Below are 19,543 nucleotides of genomic sequence, written 5' to 3' on the forward strand. Positions count from 1 at the left end.
TTGACAGGGTCTCTGCTGGTGTAAGACTAGGAGGAGACCAGTTGAGAAAGAGGCTGCAAAGGGGTGGCTGTGACACGGGCGGAGCTAGGGGTGGGGGGGCGGGCCACCCTGGGTACCGCCCTGGAGGGGGTGACACTCGGGGCCATGCCCCCACCCCTCGCCTCCTCCTGGCAAAAGAAGAAGAAGAATTTGGATTTGATATCCCGCTTTTCACTACCCGAAGGAGTCTCAAAGCGGCTAACATTCTCCTTTCCCTTCCTCCCCCACAACAAACACTCTGTGGGGTGAGTGGGGCTGAGAGACTTCAGAGAAGTGTGACTAGCCCAAGGTCACCCAGCAGCTGCATGTGGAGGAGTGGAGACACGAACCCGGTTCCCCAGATAACGAGTCTACCGCTCTTAACCACTACACCACACTGGCTCTCCACTGGCAGCCTCGGAAATAGAGAAAAATACAAATGAAAGCTGCAAGCTTGCTGGCCGATCGAGGTTTTGGGCCTGGGAATGGCTTCCTGCTGGGGGGGGGACACTGGGGCCACACCCCCGGCCCCCCCTGCGATCCCCGCCCCCCCTGCAAAGGCCGAGCCCAAGATCTCCCTCTGCTCGCTGGCATGCCTGCAGATTTCTTTTGTATTTTTTTTTCTTCCAAGGCTGCCTGGCTGCTGGGGGCTGAGCCCTGAGACTAGAGGAGGGAGGCGAGGGGCGGGGGGTTAGTGAGGCGCCGAGCCACGCTACTGGGTGGCTGGCGCATGATGCCCCTGCTCGCTGGCTCCGCCCAGGGACCATCCCTGGAGAATTTTGTTTACACCGTCCCACCACGTGCAGCAGGCACCCACGCCTACAGACTACCTTGCTTCCAAATATCCCGCTGCAGCTGCAGGAGTGGCTCCCAGCATAGCTGTCAAGTTTCGGATTTGAAAATAAGGGACCAGCAGCCTCACCTATCCTGGGGACAGTCACATGGCAGTGGTGGGCGGAGCCTGAAGCAAAAGTGGGCGGCACTGGTGTGAACGCGCGCAGTAGGCTTACTGTATTTTGGAAACACTGCCCGTGGGCTACGACGCCTGTAAGCGCAGGAAATGGCTCCCGCTTGCTTTGAGGCTGCAAGGAGACGAGGTCTTCCCAGTCCCTGGCCAGCAGGGGGAGGGAGAGGAGCTGCTTCCTTTGAAAAAACGGGAAATTAAAGGGATATAAAAAATAAGGGATAGCAGCGGGAAACTGCTTGAAATAAGGGAGATTCCCGTGGAAAACGGGATACTTGACAGCACTGGCTCCCAGTTTGGGTTGAGCCTTCAGCGGCAGCCAAATAAATTGATAGGAAAAAGCTAGAGAGAGGTAATAATTATCAATGTGGGGGCGGGGGCTGTGTGTGATCTGGCCTTTGCCTTTGTTATAATTTTCAGCAGCAATGAGCCTCAAGGGGAGGGAGGGGGGAATTGACTGAAAAAGCTAGAGAGAGAGAGAGAGCTAAGTGTGCTGGAAATTGTATTTCTCTGCTGAATAAATTACTGATTCCTTGGGAGAAGCCAGATGTGTTAAATGTATTGTCTGTATGCACCCTCTTGGCAATAATATTGGAGTGTAAAAACCCCAAAAGAAATGGAGCTGCACGCACAACACAACCACAAGCTTTTACAGCCCTCGTGGAATATCCTAATTGTTCATTTGCAACACAATGTGAACAGAGCCAAGTCCCCGTTTCTTTTATGGTGTCCTGCCTGATTTCTTAAGTGTACCAAGCAGACACGTGCATGGGCCACATTTGTGAAACAGCACAAAACAGCCCCTGAAACCATTTTTCACTCCCAAGGCAGACCAAATGTTTGCTAAAGGTTTCTCTGCAAGGAAGGAGGGGGTGCGGGGTTGATTTACCAACTTTCCTTGTTACTTTTTTGTGCACTTTTTCTTTTCTTTTCCAAATGGCTAACTTCTGAATGGAGAGGTGCTAACATTTGAGTCTCAAGTCACATCTTTCGCTTCTCTTTCTGGGGTTGGGTGGGTTGGTCGAGGCTCTCTTCAATGTCATTTTCATTTGCAGAAGTGAATCAGCTTGACGACTTAAATCCAGCTGTTGCTCTCTTAGGAGTGGGGTACAGAGGCTCGCTAGAAAGTTGGCACAGGTTGCAGCACTTTCAGCGGAGGTGTGCCATGCAGGTTAAATCAGAGAGCAACCATGCAGCAGTGTTTTATACAAACTTCAGCTTTTGGGTCAAATTCAAGGGCAGGCCCACAAAAAGTGCATTGTGGTAGTCATCAGCATTTATTTCACAGGAGGAATTAAGCACCATTTGTCCACCGTGTGTGTGTGTTTCTCAGGGAGAAGGTCACCAAATAAGCCGAGCATTGAAAGGGGTGGGTGACATGAGCAGTCATGGCTACTTGTATCGTGAAAACCCTCAAAGTCCCTTTATCGGGGGGCCAACCCAATAGGGGAATGAGGCAGAGGGACTTCTCAGTAGTGGCACCCACCCTGTGGAATGCTCTCCCAACAGATGTTAAAGAAATAAAGAACCATCTGACTTTTAGAAGACTTATGAAGGCAGCCCTGTTTAGGGGAAGTTTTTAATGACTGATGTTTTAATTACAGGTGGGTAGCCGTGTTGGTCTGCTGTAGTCAAAACAAAATAAAAAATTCTTTCCAGTAGCACCTTAGAGACCAACTAAGTTTGTTCTTGGTATGAGCTTTCGTGTGCATGAACGAAATGTATTTTTAATCTTTTGTTGGAAGCCGCCCACATTGGCTGGGGAAACCCAGCCAGATGGGCGGGGTATAAATAATATCTCCTCCTCCTCCTCCTCCTCCTCCTCCTCCTCCTCCTCCTCCTAACCCAAAATGTCACAAAATACTGCGCAAGCAATACATAAATAAGGTTCAACAGTCAGGGGGCATGGATTTCCGGCTTGTTGCCATGGAAGATGGCTGAAATTCCATCGTCTCCATTTCGCACAGGCAATTTGAGGCTGAGATGGGAGTAATCAGCCTCCCAGCTCTTCCACTGCCGGAGGAAACAGTCTCATCCACGGTCGGCCAGCACCTGGCCCCAAATCCAGAGGGAATAAGGTCCTGGGGGGCGCTGATGGAAAGCCCCCATGCGATTCTGGTACTCTCCGAAGCGGTCTTCGCGAGCGACAAGTCTCCATTTCTTAAGATGAAAAATTGGATTTAAATGACAGACATGCTTTGAGTGAAGAGGGAGGATTTTCTCTGCTAATTAATTCAGCCTCTGAAGACTTAGAGGACTCGATTGGAAAAGGGATTATCATCTGAGATGCTGCTTTGATGGAACAGAAAGTGTGTGTGGGGGGGTGAGCCTCTATTTACTTCCCTTCGATATTTTGTATGTGATTACACTTGGTGATTTCCTTCTTTAAGGAACGACTACCGGACTTATGAAAGCAAGTGAGTCTAAAAAAAATTGCATTTGTGGATATAATAAGGTTTTAATAACTCTAATAATTACTATGTGTGGAAATGACTGCAAAAAAAGGAAAATCAAGGCCTTTGACTCTTGGTTTCCTGGAAGAAGATCAAAAGACTCCCTGAATTCTTATACTGGAATACAAGAGACACCTCAGCAACAACTGGAGAAACGCCAAAGAACTTTGGATATCTGCTTGGGAGGTTTGTGGCGCACTATTAATTCAGCAAGGAGTCAGGAGTGAAACCGAAAGTAGAATCATAGAATCCTAGAGTTGGAAGAGACCCCAAGGGCCATCCAGTCCAACCCCCTGCCAAGCAGGAAACACCATCAAAGCATTCCTGACAGATGGCTGTCAAGCCTCCGCTTAAGGACCTCCAAAGAAGGAGACTCCACCACACTCCTTGGCAGCAAATTCCACTGTCCAAGAGCTCTTACTGTCAGGAAGTTCTTCCTAATGTTTAGGTGGAATCTTCTTTCTTGTAGTTTGAATCCATTGCCCCGTGTCCGCTTCTCTGGAGCAGCAAAAGACAACCTTTCTCCCTCCTCTACATGACATCCTTTATATATTTGAACATGGCTATCATATCACACCTTAACTTTCTCTTCTCCAGGCTAAACATACCCAGCTCCCTAAGCCGTTCCTCATAAGGCATCGTTTCCAGGCCGTTGACCATTTTGGTTGCCCTCCTCTGGACACGTTCCACCTTGGCAGTATCCTTCTTGAACTGTGGTGCCCAGAACTGGACACAGTATTCCAGGTGAGGTCTGACCAGAGCGGAATACAGTGGTACTATTACTAGTAGACTGACCAGCTAGCAGAATCAAATTATATTGCTATGGGGGTGTGTGTTTAAGCCTCTAACATTTTATTTTTCGATACTTGTACCTCCAGTTTACTTGGTAACACTCCCCCCCCCAGGAAAGCTAATGTTTGGATAGCAGCTGGTTAAGGAACAACATTGTGCAGACACCATGGTCTGATTTTGTCTGGACTGTGTGTCGATATGGCAGCTGCCAGCAGTGGAAGGCTCCTGGGCTGATTTGGCAGAAACACCAGTTTGTGAAGAGAGGATGTGAATTTGCAGAGGGGAATCCTGGACTACAGATTTGGACTATAAAGAAGAAGAATAACAAAGACATAAAATCCACACAAAAACATTTTATTTGGACTTAAACCCACTTGCAGAATGAACGCAGAGGTTGTTGAAAATAATGAAGGATTAACAATATAATGTATTAAGGGAATTGTAATATTCTGAAATGCAGAAGAACTTTGAGTTGATTAGGATTCACTCTGATCTCGAAGCATGGGAAGTCAGCTAAATAATAATAATAATAATAATAATAATAATAATAATAATAATAATAATTTATAATTAGGCATTACATTGGGTCTGTTTGATTATTGGATAATGTATATAATTTAGAATGTATAATTTGGTTTGATTGGAAATTTTTAAAATAAATATTATGTTAAAAATACCGCAAACAGCCAGAGGGCATAACATGGAGGGTGGAGTCAGCTGTTCTACAAGAAAGTGGAGTGAAAGGACAGCTCCAAAGTGAAATCTGCGATCTCTTTATTCACAACATGGGAACAGCGGATGACACTAGAATTTTGTGGGATGATTTTACAGCTGTGGTTCGGGTATGCCTTATAAATAGAAGTGCAGGTAGAAGAAGAGAATAGAGAATAAAGACAAAACATTTGATCTTGGAGATTCCTCAATTAGGCGTGCAGCAGAAAAAATGAACATTCACAAGAAATAAGGCAGCAAGATACTAAACATGTAGACAAAGAAGTAATTCCAGAAAATGGGAAAATGTTAAACATTGTCATTGTAAAAATTATGGTGGTGTGGACATTAGATATGTGTGTGTGTGTGTGTGTGTGTGTGTGTGCTTTTGGGTGGCCAAGGTGGGTGACGATGGGGTTCTGCTTCTCCAAGACACCTGACCACCTTCAGAAGGGAATGGCACACATTTCATAGAAATGCGGAAGGGTGGCAAAGCCAACCAGCATGGGAGAGATGTTGATCTTTTCAGGTGGGATGGGAGATTTGAAGCGGAACTTCTGCAGGATGCTGGTGAGGATGAGGAAGATCTCCATCCGAGCGAGGTGCTCCCCAAAGCAATAGCGTTTCCCTAGGAAAGAGGAGGAAGGTGAAACAGGCTTTCAGGGTGCCGTTATAAATGGATTGGAAAGGGAAGGGGACTCACTCACCGATGGAGAATGGCATAAAAGCCTTATTCTTCTTGAACTGCCCGTTCTCATCCAGGAAATGCTGGGGGTCAAACACATCTGGTCTTTCAAAATATTTGGGGTCTCTCAGCACAGATCCAAGCACAGGGAAGACTTCGGTCCCCTGAACAAGAGAGGGAGAGGATCTTAGAATCATGGAATTGTAGAGCTGGAAAGGACCCTGTGGGCCATCTAGTACAACTACCTGTAATGATGAAATCTCAACTAAAGCATCCATGACAGATGGCCACCCAACCTCTGATGAAAAACCTTGATGGAAAGAGATTCCACCCCCTTCTGAGGGAGCCCTTTCCACAGTCCAAAAGCTCATGCCCTCAAAGAGTTCTTCCTGATGAGAAGGGAAGGGGAATTTGCTGGCCCCCACAAAACATGTCTGGAAATTGTACTGAAGGGTGGAGTCTAAGGCTCAGGAATGAATGAAACCACATTACCTTGGGAATGGTGTATCCACGGAACTTGGTATCACGGGTCACACGTCTTGCTACCCCCAAGGGAATCATGTCAGTAAATCTCTGGATCTCGTGGATCACCGCATCCGTGTAGGGCATCAGGGGACGGTCATCCATGTTGGGAATGCGATTCAGGCCAATCACACGTTCAATCTCTTTGTGGATCTTCTCTGTTGAGAAATCAACAGGATGTGACAAAAAGTGTCCATTTGCCCCTTCTGGGGAGCTAAACAAGAATCCCCAGTACATAACTTGCAAAAACAAAGACATCTCTCCACCCTCCTTTTCACCTGCTTCCACATTCACCTTCAATCTCCGGGTATTTCAGCAGAAGCAGAATGCCATAGCGCAAGGTGGTGCTTGACTGTTTCTGTTCCAGCAAAGAAGATGTTAGCTGTCGTACAAACCAAATTTTCTAGGAAGAACTCTGAGTTTGGGTTTTCCTTTTCCTAGCAAGAAGAAAAAAGGGGAAAGAGGATGTTTCACAGATTATATTTTGGGATAGGCTACAATCTGACTGCCTTCTGTCTATGAAGCTCTCTCTCCCCTACTGATTGGCTGAGCTGCAGTGATGTCATGCTCAATCCAATGAGGGGGAAGGGACAGTCGTGGAGTGCTGAAAAGCAGCCCAATGATTGTGTGGGAAACAGAGGGTTGGGTGGAGTGGGAGGGAGGGAGGAGTCACACAGTCCTTTTGTGCAGAGAGGCTATAGGGGAAAAGGAGAAGTGCATGCTGAATCAGGCCAATCTAGTCCAGCATCCTGTTCTCACAGCAGGCAACCGGAGGCCCACTGGGAAGGAGGGTTCAAGCACAGGAGCCCTCTCCCCTCCCGTAGTTTCCACCAATTCAGAAGCATGGTTGCAACCAACTGCGGAGAGCAGGGCATAGCAATCCTGGCCAGTAGCCTTCAATAGAACTCTCCTCATCAATGTGTCGAATCCTCTTTTATAGCCATCCATAAAATTCACGGCGTGCTATAACCTTAGGGAGAACATAATGAAAATGATTTATAAATGGTATCTCACTCCAGGAAAACTTGTGAAAATCTGTAAAGGCAGATCACCAATCTGCTGGAGATGTAAAAAGAGACAGGGTCATACTTATACATGTGGTGGAACAGAGAATTTTGGGATAAATTCTACAATGAATTCAAAAAAATTATATAGATTTACATTTGGAAAAAGGCCGGAAGCCTTCCTCCTAGGAAGAATGACAGCGGAAATCAGAAAAGATATAAGACCATTGTTTATGTATGGAACTACAGTAGTCAGAATATTAGTGGTAAGAAATTGGAAAAATGAAACAGTACCCACGATAATAGAATCGCAGACTCTTATGATTGAATACCTACAACTGGCAAAGATGACGGGGAAAGTAAGAGGGCTTTCCAATCAGAAAGTATACAAGGAGAGGAAAATATTCAAAGATTACTTAAAAACATACTGTACAAGTAACAAGCTCCTTGCAGAATTAAATTGATCCTTGTAAAACACAATGTGTAAATGTTAATTTACTAGAGTACACGAAGATAAATAAGGGTAATAGAAGGCTGTGCGTTAAATGGAAATAACAATACAAGTACAATGAGAAGAATTGGAAGTCTTTTATTTAGAAATTTAATCAGCGATTGTATAATAATGCAAATTTCTTTTTTGGTGTGTTTTCTTTCTTTTACTCTCTCTCTCTCTTCTTCTTAATCGTTTTATCTTTATGTATGTATATATGAATGTATATATATATATATATATGTATTTTAATTAAACAAAGATTTATTTTAAAAGAAAGAGGAAGGAAGGAAGGAAGGAGGAAGGAAGGAAGGAAGGAAGGAAAAGGGTCTATATAGTTTCCTTACACAGAAATTGATCATAGTACTTAGAAGAACATAATCTTACCTGCTGCATTTTCACTAGGAAGCAAATCAATAAAATCCCGAGGATTGTTGGGGTCAGGGTTTCTTTGTTCATTATTGCCTTCTTTGTAATAAACTTCTTCAGGCCCAACAGCTTCTTGAAGGTTTTATCTTGTGGGCCAGGGAAGTGCTGCATTATGCCTGAGAACATGTCGTAGAGCTGTGTGTGTCGGGTTTGGAGGAATCCAGAGTTATCAGGAGGAAGAGAGAGAACAGATATTGAACAAAGTGACTTGAGATTGATTTTGGGGGCAGGCAGAATCTGGAGTTCCACCCTCCCTTGGTTCCTCGTTATCATGAAAGGTTTGGGGAAAACATGAGGCTTGAAAAGAAGGGAGACTGGAGAAGTGTCTCTCCAAGAAGAACAGACAGAGGGAACTCCTGACTTCACCCAGATAGAACTTGGTGCTGAATAAGCCATAAACTCATCACAGACAAAACCTCAGGGCCTGACTTCTCCTCTTTGAGTGACAAGGAAGGCAATATGGAGGAAGAATCAGGAGGTGTGGAGGAATTGCTTACAAAGCCAGCAGCTTCAGTGCCTCAATCTAAAATTCGCTCTGGTTGAAGCAACATTGTAAACTTGCTCCGGGCAGAGCTGACCAAAGAGCAAGGCAGATAAAGAGATGCAGTACCACGGAGAGCTCAGAGTGAGACGCTTTCTCCAACAAATATCAAAACCATTTTTTAAGCTTTCCCAGGTTCTGCCCACTTGTGGAGAGCTTAGTTTCTGCTGCGTATGGAAGATTGTTCAGGCTCACTCAGACCCCTGAATGTGAGCTAGCTCCTTAGCTGGTGATGCTGCAGCTCCTAACTCTGTGTCTTGACCACTGCTGGTCTTTGGGGGTAATGACAGAGCCCCACACAGAGCTGGCTGTTTCTGCACACATGCCTTGAGTATATAAGAGAAATTGCATTCTTCACAAACTCATGACGGAAGTCCTCCCCTTCCCCTCCAATTTACCTGTCCCAAGAGGTGGAAGTACACTGGAAGGTTTCCAGCATAGCGCGGAGCATGGATGAGAAACTCCGGATTCTTCGTATTCAAAGCGGTTGCCAAAGGCGATGGAGCTGATGATGTTGGACACTGAGCGGCTCAGGACAAAAGTGGGGTCAAAGGGTTCACCTAGAAAGAGAGACCCCCAAGTCACTCAACCCTGGACCAAATCAAGACTATCCTTTGTGAATCAATCCAGTCTTTAATGGTGTTTTCTTTCATGTGCCTATTTCTCCCTCACCGTTCATCTAAAGCTCTCAAGGTGAACTTACAGAATATTAATTAGAAGAGTATAAGCATTAAAACCACAATGATATACTTACTGTAAAAACTCATGAAACATCATCAAAATTCAACCAAATGATTCAGGTTTTTTGTGAACTTTATTTAGATTTAACAATTTCACAACAAATTTAAAAACCTTTCGTAGGTACAAATACAAAAGAATAACAACAACAACAAAAGATAAAAACAAACAAACAAACAAAACAAAAACAACAAAAATAGAAACCACAAAAAGTTGAAAAGGAGGAAAGGAAAAAAAATAAAGAAAAAAGAGAAGGGAAAAAGGGTAAGACTAAGTGTATAGTCACGTAAGTAGCTTCTACCAATGCAAGAGAAACACAAGCAGAGGAACAAAAAAAAATAGTTAATTCTAATTACACATTATTCAACTTTTTTCCCTTTCCTATATCCCTCCCTGCATTGCTACAATTCTACACAAATAATCTATACAAATAGTCTATACAGTGACTTCCACCTTCCATACAGTACTTTGCTTCAGATTCATCGTTCCGTCTGTTTTAAATATTTTTCCTATCTTTCATCTTTCTTAATTTTAATTCAAATAACTCTTCCTACTTTCTTTCCTTTCTTCACAAATTTCTTTCACTCTAAACTTAACCAGATTGTCGATTTGATCCTTGTTTTTTAAGGTATTCATTCAAACATTCCCACTCATTTTTAACTAAACTTCTAGGTTTACCTCTTACTGTATCTGTAATTTTGCCAGTTCTAAATATTGACATACTTTACAGAGCCATTCTTCCCGGGAGGGTACAAGTTTCTCTTTCCAATATCTTGCCAGCACTGTTCTTGCCGTGGCCGTGGTTGTATAAATAGACAGTAGTTTTATCCCTCGGTATCTCCTCATTTAATATCCCTAGTAAATATGCTTCGGTGTCTATTAATATTGATCTTAAATATTTTTTTCAATTCTTCATGCACCATGTTCCAGTATTTTACAATTTCTGGGCATACCCACCACATATGATAGAAGGATCCTTTTTCTTTTTGACATTTCCAACATTTGTTTTGATTGTTTTTATTTATTTTAGCTAACCTTTCTGGAGATAGGTACCATCTATGGTGCATTTTCATCAGATTTTCTTTGATTAAATAACATGCTGTAACGTTGATCGTTTTAGCCCATACTTTTTCCCATTTCGCCTATTCTATTTCATGTCCTAGATCTGTTCCATCTCTTTATAGCTTTACTTTTTTCTTCATTCCTTGCATAACCTCCTGTTCCCAACTTGTATATTTTAGAAATATTTCTATGGTTGCTAATAATATTTCTTTCTCCCAGCTCGATGCTTCTTCTTCAAAACCCTTGTTTTTTTATCTTTATCAATGTTGTTTTGATTTGATAATATTCAAGCCAGCTCATACATCTTTGTCTTAACTCCTCAAATTTTTTAATTTCGGGATGTCCAATTTTCCTTTCCACCAGGTCTTTATATTGTAACCAATTATTTTCCATATTCCCCCTATGTCCAGACTGGGATTCTAATGGTGACAGCCACCAAGGAGTTTTATTCATAATATAGGCCTTATTTCTTTCCCACACGCCCATCAGAGCCTTCCTTACTGCATGGTTATTGAACCTCTATGTACTTTAACTTTATTCATAACCCAGGTAGCCATGCCACCCATATATTTTATCCTACCCTTCGAGTGTAATAATTCAGTATCTTTTAGTAGCATCCAGTCCTTTAGCCAGACTAAGCTTGCTGAATCAAAATAAACTCTAAGATCTGGTACTCCAAATCCTCCTCTTTCTCTTGATTCTTTTAATAATTTAAATCTGACTCTGGTTTCTTAACCTTCCCATATAAATTTCGATAAATCCCTCTCCCATTCTTTGAAACATTTAGTGCCTATAATAATTGGAACATTTTGAAACAAAAGAGCATTTTTGGAAGGATCGCTCATTTTAATCATAGATATTCTGCCCCACATAGATAATTTTAATTCCCCCATTTGGTTAAGTCTCCTTTTATCCTCTTCCATTTTCTAATATAGTTATCTTTGAAATAATTAGTATTTTTATTAGAAATCCAAATCCCCAGATATTTAACTTTACTAACATTTTTAGCCCTGTTACTCTTTCTAATTCCTCTTGTTCTTTCCCCCCCATGTTTTTAACTAATAGTTTTGATTTTTCTTTATCAACTTAAATCCGACACCTCTCCGAATTCTTTTACTCTATTTAAGGCTTCATTGTATTCCTTCTTGAGGGTCTTCTGTGCTAATCACTACATCATCCGCATATGCTTTGATTTTATAATTTCTTTTACATACTGAATCCCTTTTTATTGTAGACTCTTTCTTTTATTACACAAATAAATGGTCTAATGCGGCTATAAATAATAGCGGGGACAGTGGGCAACCTTGCCTCGTACCTCTTTCTATCTCAAATTCTTCCGTAATTTCATTATTAATTATTAATCGGGCTTTTTGGTTTTCATATATAGCTTTAATCCCTGTCAGAAAATTTCCTTTTATTTCCATACTTTCCATGGCACATTTAATAAAATTCCAGTCTACACTATTGAAAGTTTTTCTTTTCAGAATCCACTCAGAAAGAGGGCCACTTTTTTACCAGGTTTCATTTCAATATTTCTATTAAGTCAATCACTATTCTGTGTTGTTTTAATCTGTCGACCTGTGAGAAAACCATTCTGATCAGTACCTATTATTTTATTCAAATATGTTTCAGCCTGTTCGCCATTACCCCCGCAAAGATCTTATAATCAACGTTTAATAAAGAAATTGGTCTATAGTTTTTAATCTCTCTTTGATCTGTCCCGGGTTTAGGTAGTAAAGTTATTATCGCCTCATGCCACGAATCTGGTATTGTTCCTTTTGTTAATACATCATTCATGATTTTTTAAGTTTAGGGCTTATTAAATCTTCCACTTTCTTATAGTAACTTATTGTTATTCCATCAGGGCCGGGTGATTTTCCCACTTTCATTTTCTTATAACATTTCTTATTACCTTTATCTCTATCTCTCGGTTTAAGTTATTAAATTCCACCCCTTCCACCTTTGGAATTTTGTTTTCTTCTAGGTATTTTTTAATTTTATCTTCTCTTTGTGTTCCGATTCATATAATTTTTATATAAATTCCTAAATTTCTCTTTTTATCTGTTCGGGGTCCGATATCTCCTTTCCTCCTCTACAATCTTATTTATCACTCTTTCAGCTGATTTTTCCTTTGTTAGCCATGATAACATTTTCCCAGGCTTGTTTGCTGCTTCAAAATATTTTTGTTTAGTCCATTTTATCTTATTTTCAACCTCCTTTGTAATTTGAATCGCCAGATGTGATGTAGAATTTCAGGCTTTGCACTAACTCCTCGTTTTGGGTTTTGAACTATCTCTTTTTCAATCTTCCATAATCTGTTTATTAATTTCTGTAACACTTTTTTTCTTTTTCCCTCTTTATTTTCCCCATTAATGCATTCCAATCCCTCTCAGAAAAGCCTTACTCGCGTCCCATACTATTTCCCCCTCAGTGCCTTCTTTTTCATTTAGCTCAAAAAATTCTTTCATTTTCCCTTTACACTTTCCACATTTTGCACATCTCTCCAGATATCGTCATTCAGCCTCCATCTCCCTTTAGTTTGTTTGGTTAAGTTTCATCCTTATCATAACCGGGTTATGATCTGAAACAGATTGTTCAAAATTTCGCATTTACCAATTTTAAAGTCAGTCTTTTAGATATCCAAATGGAATCTATTCTCCCCCCGGATTTTTTTTTTGCTTCCGAAAGTATGTGACGTCTCTCTCGTGGGGATGTTTCAATCTCCAGGTATCATACAGGTCTAAATTTCAGTCAATTGGAAAAGGACAATGGGAGTTTTCCTGAATTGTTACCTCTGCTCTTTCAGTTCTATCCAGTACAATAGAAGTCACACCATTTAGGTCTCCCATTAATATCATGTTATCATTTTCAAATTCCCATAACTTCTCCTCTAATTTTCTATAAAATTCCACTTTATTATTATTTGGTGCGTAGACTCCTATCAACAATATCTTTTCTTGCATAACCTGGATTTCTACCCCCACCACTCTCCCTTCCTCATCTTGGAAGATTAATTGGGGATTTAATTTGGGCTTTACATAAATTACCACCCCTCTCTTCTTTTTCTGCTGCGATGCTGTGAATTCCAGTCCCAGCTTTTTATTTTCTAAGACCCTTAAATGATCTTTTGAAATATGAGTCTCTTGTAGGCACATAACATCCCATTTCCCTTTCTCAATACACATTTACCTTATTCCTCTTCAATTTACTATTTAGACCATTATATTCCATGATATACACTTAAGATCCATCAAGTTCAGATTTCTACTTAATCTATTCAGAATTTCCAACTCCCTCTTACACAAGACCACCTAAAAAGCAAACCAGGCGGTTGAAAAGAAGAGGAAAAGAGGAACCAAAATCAGGTTCCACCAAGAAAGCAAAAGATAAAAAATACAAGAATTTAAAAAATGAAAAAGAAAAAAAGAGAATTTTAGAATCCAGCTTGAGTACTCGTCTCTCACTTCTGAGGCTTTTCTCCCTCCAACTCCTCCCAGTGTTTCTTCCAAAAACCTGGTTGTCTCTTCCACCGATTTAAAAGTTCTCTTTCTTCCCTTATATGTGAAGGTCAGTCCTTCGGGAAATTCCCACCGAAACAGAATATTTTTTTTCTTTAGCGCTGAAGACAGAAACCTGTAGTTTCCTCTCTTTTTCAACAGGCGGTGGAATTTCGTTCACAATTTCAATCACTTTACCTTCAATACATAATGGGTTAGTCCAACAAGTCATTAAAATTTTATCTCTCAGTCGCCTGGAATCAGAAACATCAAACAGTCTCCAGGTCCTTTCTTATTTTTCCCTTTACTATTTCTGATCCGGAATATCTTATCAATGTCCAATATTAATTCCTCCTCCTCCACTTCAAGCCAATTGGCCAATTCCTTCCTCAATATCATTGTAATGTCTTCTTCTTTACTCCTCTTTAATTCCTTTGAGGCGGATCGTCATTTCTTTCTGCCTCATCTCTGATACGTCAATAGCATCCAAGATCTCTTCTGAATTTTTCCTCAATTCCTACATTTACTTTCTGCATCTTTCTTGCACTCTCTTCACTTCTTTCTGTTCTGTCTGCAATTTTTTCGTGGCGTCTTCCTGCTTTTGCACTTTGTTCTTTACTTCTAGTACCACTTTTTTCCATCTCTTTGCTCTTGACTGCAATTGGTTCATTTGCTCCGTCAACTCCACTATCAGCGTCGAGTTTTTTTTTCTATTTTATTACCCATATTTTCAACTTTCCATCTAATGTCTTGATATTCCCATCAAGAGCGTTTATCTTATATCCTAGGTTCTTTCCATTCTTTCCAGTGCTTGTAGCAGTTCCTTTGTGTCAGTCATGCCTTCATTTTCCATTATTGATGTTCTCCTGGCTTGATTATGTGCAGCTGCCGCACCTGATGTTGTTAGGTTTTTTCTTGAACCCATTTGTTAATCTGTCTCTCAATTATCCTTTCTCACGGATCACTTAATTTATATCTAAGCGTTTTATTCTATTCTGGGCATTTCCCTTCCTTTAATGTGCATTCATCTCTTTGGATTCAAAACTGGGTGAGATTTCTTGGCTGCCCTATAGATGGCGCTTGATATCCTTTTCTTTATTTATTTTGTCTCTTCCCTCTAGGTGTCACCCTTCTCTTTTCTTCCTCTCCAACTCCCAATGGGCTCTCTTCTCTCTTTAGTTCTTTGTAACCTCTTTGATTTCTTTTTCCCTCCTGAGGGTTGCCTTTTTCTTCCACTATGGCCGCCTTCTCTTTGCTGAGTCCTCAGCCTTCTAGCCTCTTTCCTCTCGGCCAAACAGCCCCTTCCAGCCTCCGCAATTTCCAAGCACTCAAGCCTTCTCTCTGTCCTCTTCTCTGCCCCTCTGAGACTTTATCCACTGCTCCTGCCTCCTGCAGACGCCTAGCGAATGTTTCTTCGGCGTCCTAAGTTTCCTTCCAGTAAGTTTAAAATGCACTTTATTTCCCCTTGTGAAGATATAAACAGACTTTTTCAGTACTGCATGGGACGTTCCCTTATTTTTAGCTTTCTATTCTGTTATCTTTGTGCAGATTTTCAATTGCATCCTTCCTTCCAATTAGCTTCTTACTATCTAGTAGAAGCTCTTTGGTTAATTTAAGGTTTATCTCCCACTGAGCTGGAAGGAGCGTATCAAGTTTCAGATTTATGTTTGTGGGAAGCTCAGCGCTTTCTTGCCGGGTTTCTGAGACGTTTGTGTCGGGGGGAGGTTTCGCTCTTTAACGCAGGGGTTTTCCCAGTTTCTTGTTTCTCTCCCTGTTTGCATTCTGGGATTTTCGGAAAACCCCTTTTACGCACTGCTGTGAGCCTTGTCCCAGGATCCCCCCCCCTGGGGTTTTTCGGGGGAAACATACGTCTCCAGCCGCCCCCTTTCTTCCACTCCGACACAGGACTGCCTCGAGATAGCAGGAGCGCAGTCCTCCACCATCTGCTAAGAGCGCTGCTCCGGAAGTTTCAGTTTATCAGCAATTCAAATTCTCAGTTAACCGTCAACAGTTTCTATATTTGTAAGCCATTCTGCCACATTTCAGATCCTGAAGTTGAGGCTCCAGTACTTTGGCCACCTCATGAGAAGAGAAGACTCCCTGGAAAAGACCCTGATGTTGGGAAAGATGGAGGGCACAAGGAGAAGGGGACCACAGAGGATGAGATGGTTGGACAGTGTTCTCAAAGCTACTGGCATGAATTCGGCCAAACTGCGGGAGGCAGTGGAGGTAGGGGTGCCTAGCGTGCTCTGGTCCATGGGGTCACAAAGAGTCAGACATGACTGAATGACTGAACACAACAACAACAACATGCCACATTTCTGGAAGATGCCAAAAATGTGCTCACTTTTTGTTGCCCTCAGGGTTTCCAGCAGGAAGTGGATCTCCTCCAGGATCCGCTCTTCGACAGATCTCTTCCCATCCCAAAATTCCTCAGCGTCATGATGGAGGAATCGGCGTAGTGGTTTGGCCCGTTCCCAGTTACAGAAGGCAACCCCTGAGAAGCAAAGGAGGAGTTGTATCACAGTGTTGTACGCTGACTTGACAGCCACGGACAGAAAGTCTTTACAGAGGGTGGTGAACACAGCACATGATCTCATGGGCTGTCCCCTCAGCCCGCTAGAGACATCACAAGGGATCAATGCCTTAGGAGAGCGAGAAAAATTATCAGAGATGATTCACAACCCCGGCCAGGACCCTCTTAATTTTCTACCCTTGGGCAGGAGATATAGAAGTATCACCAGTTCATACAGAGCTGGTCTTCGACCGTAATAAAATTTATTTCATTTCACCAGTCATACCAACAGGCTAAAAAACCGTTTCTGTCCGTGGGCTGTTAGGCTGCTGAACAGAAAATAATGACTTTCGGAGTTGGTGGTTGTGCTACAAGCACACAGAGTGCAATGAGGACTGAGTGTTTATGTGAGGGGGAGGGAGGCTCAGTTACTTTCATTGTACACAGGTTGTACATTGACAATAAATGTATTATTAAAGGGAAGGAGGAGCAGGAGAATGTGCACTTCAGTGGGAATGTGGCTGAAAACACACAGTGATGGAGATTCCCCCCCCCACCTCCAAAATAGAGACTCCGCCAGACACATTTACTTCCTCAGTTAAACTGGATATAACAATACTCTACGGCACAGAACCACATTGAGGCTATCAGGTGCAAGCTTGCTACAAGGTGTCTATAAATGCCATAATCATGTGCTCTGGCCAGAATTGTGAAGAAGAGACTCACCGTAACCCCGGAAAAGCCAGTCCAACGTGGGCTTGCTCTCCACGGTCTCTGAACTCTTCGGCCTGATCCATCAGGGCCTCCTTCACTGCATCGTATCCCACAACACCACAACGCGGCGGGGCCCTAAGTGGATGGTGTAGACAGGACCTATTTCTCATGAATCTGTGAAAAGAGAGCACAATGAGAGAGTCTGCTGGATCAGGTTAAAAGGGAGCACATCTAGAGTCCTAGTATCCTGTTCTCAGAGTGACCAACCAGATGCCTTTTATGGGAAACCTTCAAGCAGGACCCAAACGCAAGAGCGCTCTTTCCCTCGTGTGGTTTCCAGAAAACTGGTATTCAGAGGCAGTGCTGCCTCCAACTGCAGAGGCAAAGAAGATCCATTGTGGCTATCAGCCATCGGCACTTCCATCCATTCCCCAATTCCTTGAAGCAGAATAACGAAGAGAGAGAATCTGCATCTACAGCACCAAAGTGGCCTCGTCCGGGGTGCAAGCCTGGGAGTGTGTAGGGGGGTCTTAGGCTGCCCAGCTGGCAAGACCCCACTCTCAGCCTCCCTGATGTGGTCTCCCTGATATACTTGCACCAGCTTGGCTGCAGGAGTTGCCGCAAGGAGGCATACAAGACACCATCCAAGCACCTTAGGGACTCCACTCTGGATTTTCGTATGGTCTAATCCTTATCCCCCAAAGATATCTCACAGGTAGTGGGTCCAGATTCCCTCCCCCCGTCAGGGTTTACTCCTGAATCCTTTCCCATGAATGAGTGTAACATGAAGCAGTGTTCGTTTAGGATCAGAGTTCTCCTAGATTGTCTACCTTCCAGCTTGATGAACCCATTCTGCCCCCCCCTTTCTCTCTTCATGCATTAACTGCTTTCTTGACTGTTGGACCCGCTGTTCTTCTCAGTCTTTCTGCAGCTCATCATCGCATACAAGGCACCTCCCTAACTCACTGAGGATTTGCAAACCCATCGGATACCTTTCACCTGCTTCAGTTGCAGTTACCGGTAGGTAGCCCTGTTGGTCTACCATAGTCAAAACAGAATTTCGTGCATTGCACACGAAAGCTCATACCTAGAACAAACTTAGTTGGTCTCTAAGGTGCTACTGGAAGGGAATTATTTTATTTATTTTGTTCTGCTTCAGTTGGTGAGTTTAAGCTGTTTCCTGGGGTCTGTCTTCTATCTATCTATCTATCTATCTATCTATCTATCTATCTATCTATCTATCATCTATCTATCTATCTATCTATCTATCATCTATCTATCATCTATCTATCTATCTATCTATCTATCTATCTATCTATATGATATGAGAGAGAATTAACAAGCCAAAAGGAACACGCTGTGACCCCCACCAGATATATTGCTTCTCCCCCACACCTCATATACCTCAGAGAGAATCAAAGGTAGGAGAATTATGATGAGATATTGAGTCAAGTGGGAGAGAGAGAGAGAGAGAGAGAGAGAGAGAGAGAGAGAGAGAGAATGAGAAGGGTGGGTGGGTGGATTGAATGGAGTGATCTTCATTCAGCAGCAGTATATAAAAAACGATTTGATAATAACAAAGCAGAGAGTGGATAACTTACACATTATAGAAAGTTACCTTGATGAGTGAACGGTACATATCACTTGTGTTGACTTGGAGCAGGTTCCCGATGAAGGGGAGCGGAGTTGGTCCAGGTGGCATCTGGCTTTTGCGATGCATCTGCCGCCATGTTGAGAGGACTGTCAGGCAAGAGAGGCAGATGACCAGGAAAAGGGCCGCTGCTCCCAGGAGATCCATGGGGAGGTTGCGGGTGGTCTGTGGAGCTCTACAGGCAATGTGCTGCTCACCAGCTGAGAAGAGATAATACCTGCACAGCCCGCGTTGAGCCTGTTACATACCTTTGGAAGAACCCCCTCCTTGAAATTGTGCAACCTGTTTACTCTCTGCTCAGGGTTTTCTTTCAAGTCCTTGAAGGACAGATAGTGGTAACAGCGAGTTGCCAGCCCAAGTTTGCACCACCAAGGGAGCTTCAAGGGGTCTCAGAGTTAAGCACAATTCTCTCACCACGTTTCTCAGAATTCTGTATCATTTGACAGGGTCTCTGCTGGTGTAAGACTAGGAGGAGGAGAGCAGTTGAGAAAGAGGCTGCAAAGGGGTGGCTGCGGAAGTAATAGAGTAGTCCAGGGAGTCATGAAAGAGACAGAATCCCGAATCAAATTCAAAGGCAGCCCCACATGAAGTGCATTGCGGTAGTCACCAACAATGGTGTGAGAAGAACAGGAACAGGCAGCGGGAAAGGAACAGCATTTATTTTCACAGGAGGAATGCAGCACCATTTGTCAACTGTTGTGTGTGTGTGTGTGTGTGTGTGGTGTGGTTTCTCAGGTAGAAGCTCACCAATACGCCA

The 19,543-nt window shown here is 42.8% G+C and overlaps 1 protein-coding gene across 1 annotated transcript in view; it reads right to left on the reverse strand.

Moving 5' to 3' along the window:
• Positions 1-5,306: 5,306 nt before the first annotated feature.
• LOC117052081 overlaps positions 5,307-19,543 on the reverse strand; it is a 48,292-nt gene continuing 34,055 nt past the window's right edge. Inside the window, 13 exon segments of the mRNA XM_033158805.1 lie at positions 5,307-5,566; positions 5,646-5,787; positions 6,116-6,303; positions 6,440-6,494; positions 6,496-6,582; positions 8,027-8,208; positions 9,012-9,075; positions 9,078-9,169; positions 16,254-16,403; positions 17,148-17,175; positions 17,177-17,247; positions 17,250-17,308; positions 18,752-18,986. Of these exon segments, the coding sequence (XP_033014696.1) occupies positions 5,385-5,566; positions 5,646-5,787; positions 6,116-6,303; positions 6,440-6,494; positions 6,496-6,582; positions 8,027-8,208; positions 9,012-9,075; positions 9,078-9,169; positions 16,254-16,403; positions 17,148-17,175; positions 17,177-17,247; positions 17,250-17,308; positions 18,752-18,986 (1,535 nt within the window). The 3' untranslated portion in view covers positions 5,307-5,384.

Source organism: Lacerta agilis, chromosome 8, assembly GCF_009819535.1.
Source record: "Lacerta agilis isolate rLacAgi1 chromosome 8, rLacAgi1.pri, whole genome shotgun sequence".
In the NCBI taxonomy this organism is placed as follows: Eukaryota; Metazoa; Chordata; class Lepidosauria; order Squamata; family Lacertidae; genus Lacerta; species Lacerta agilis.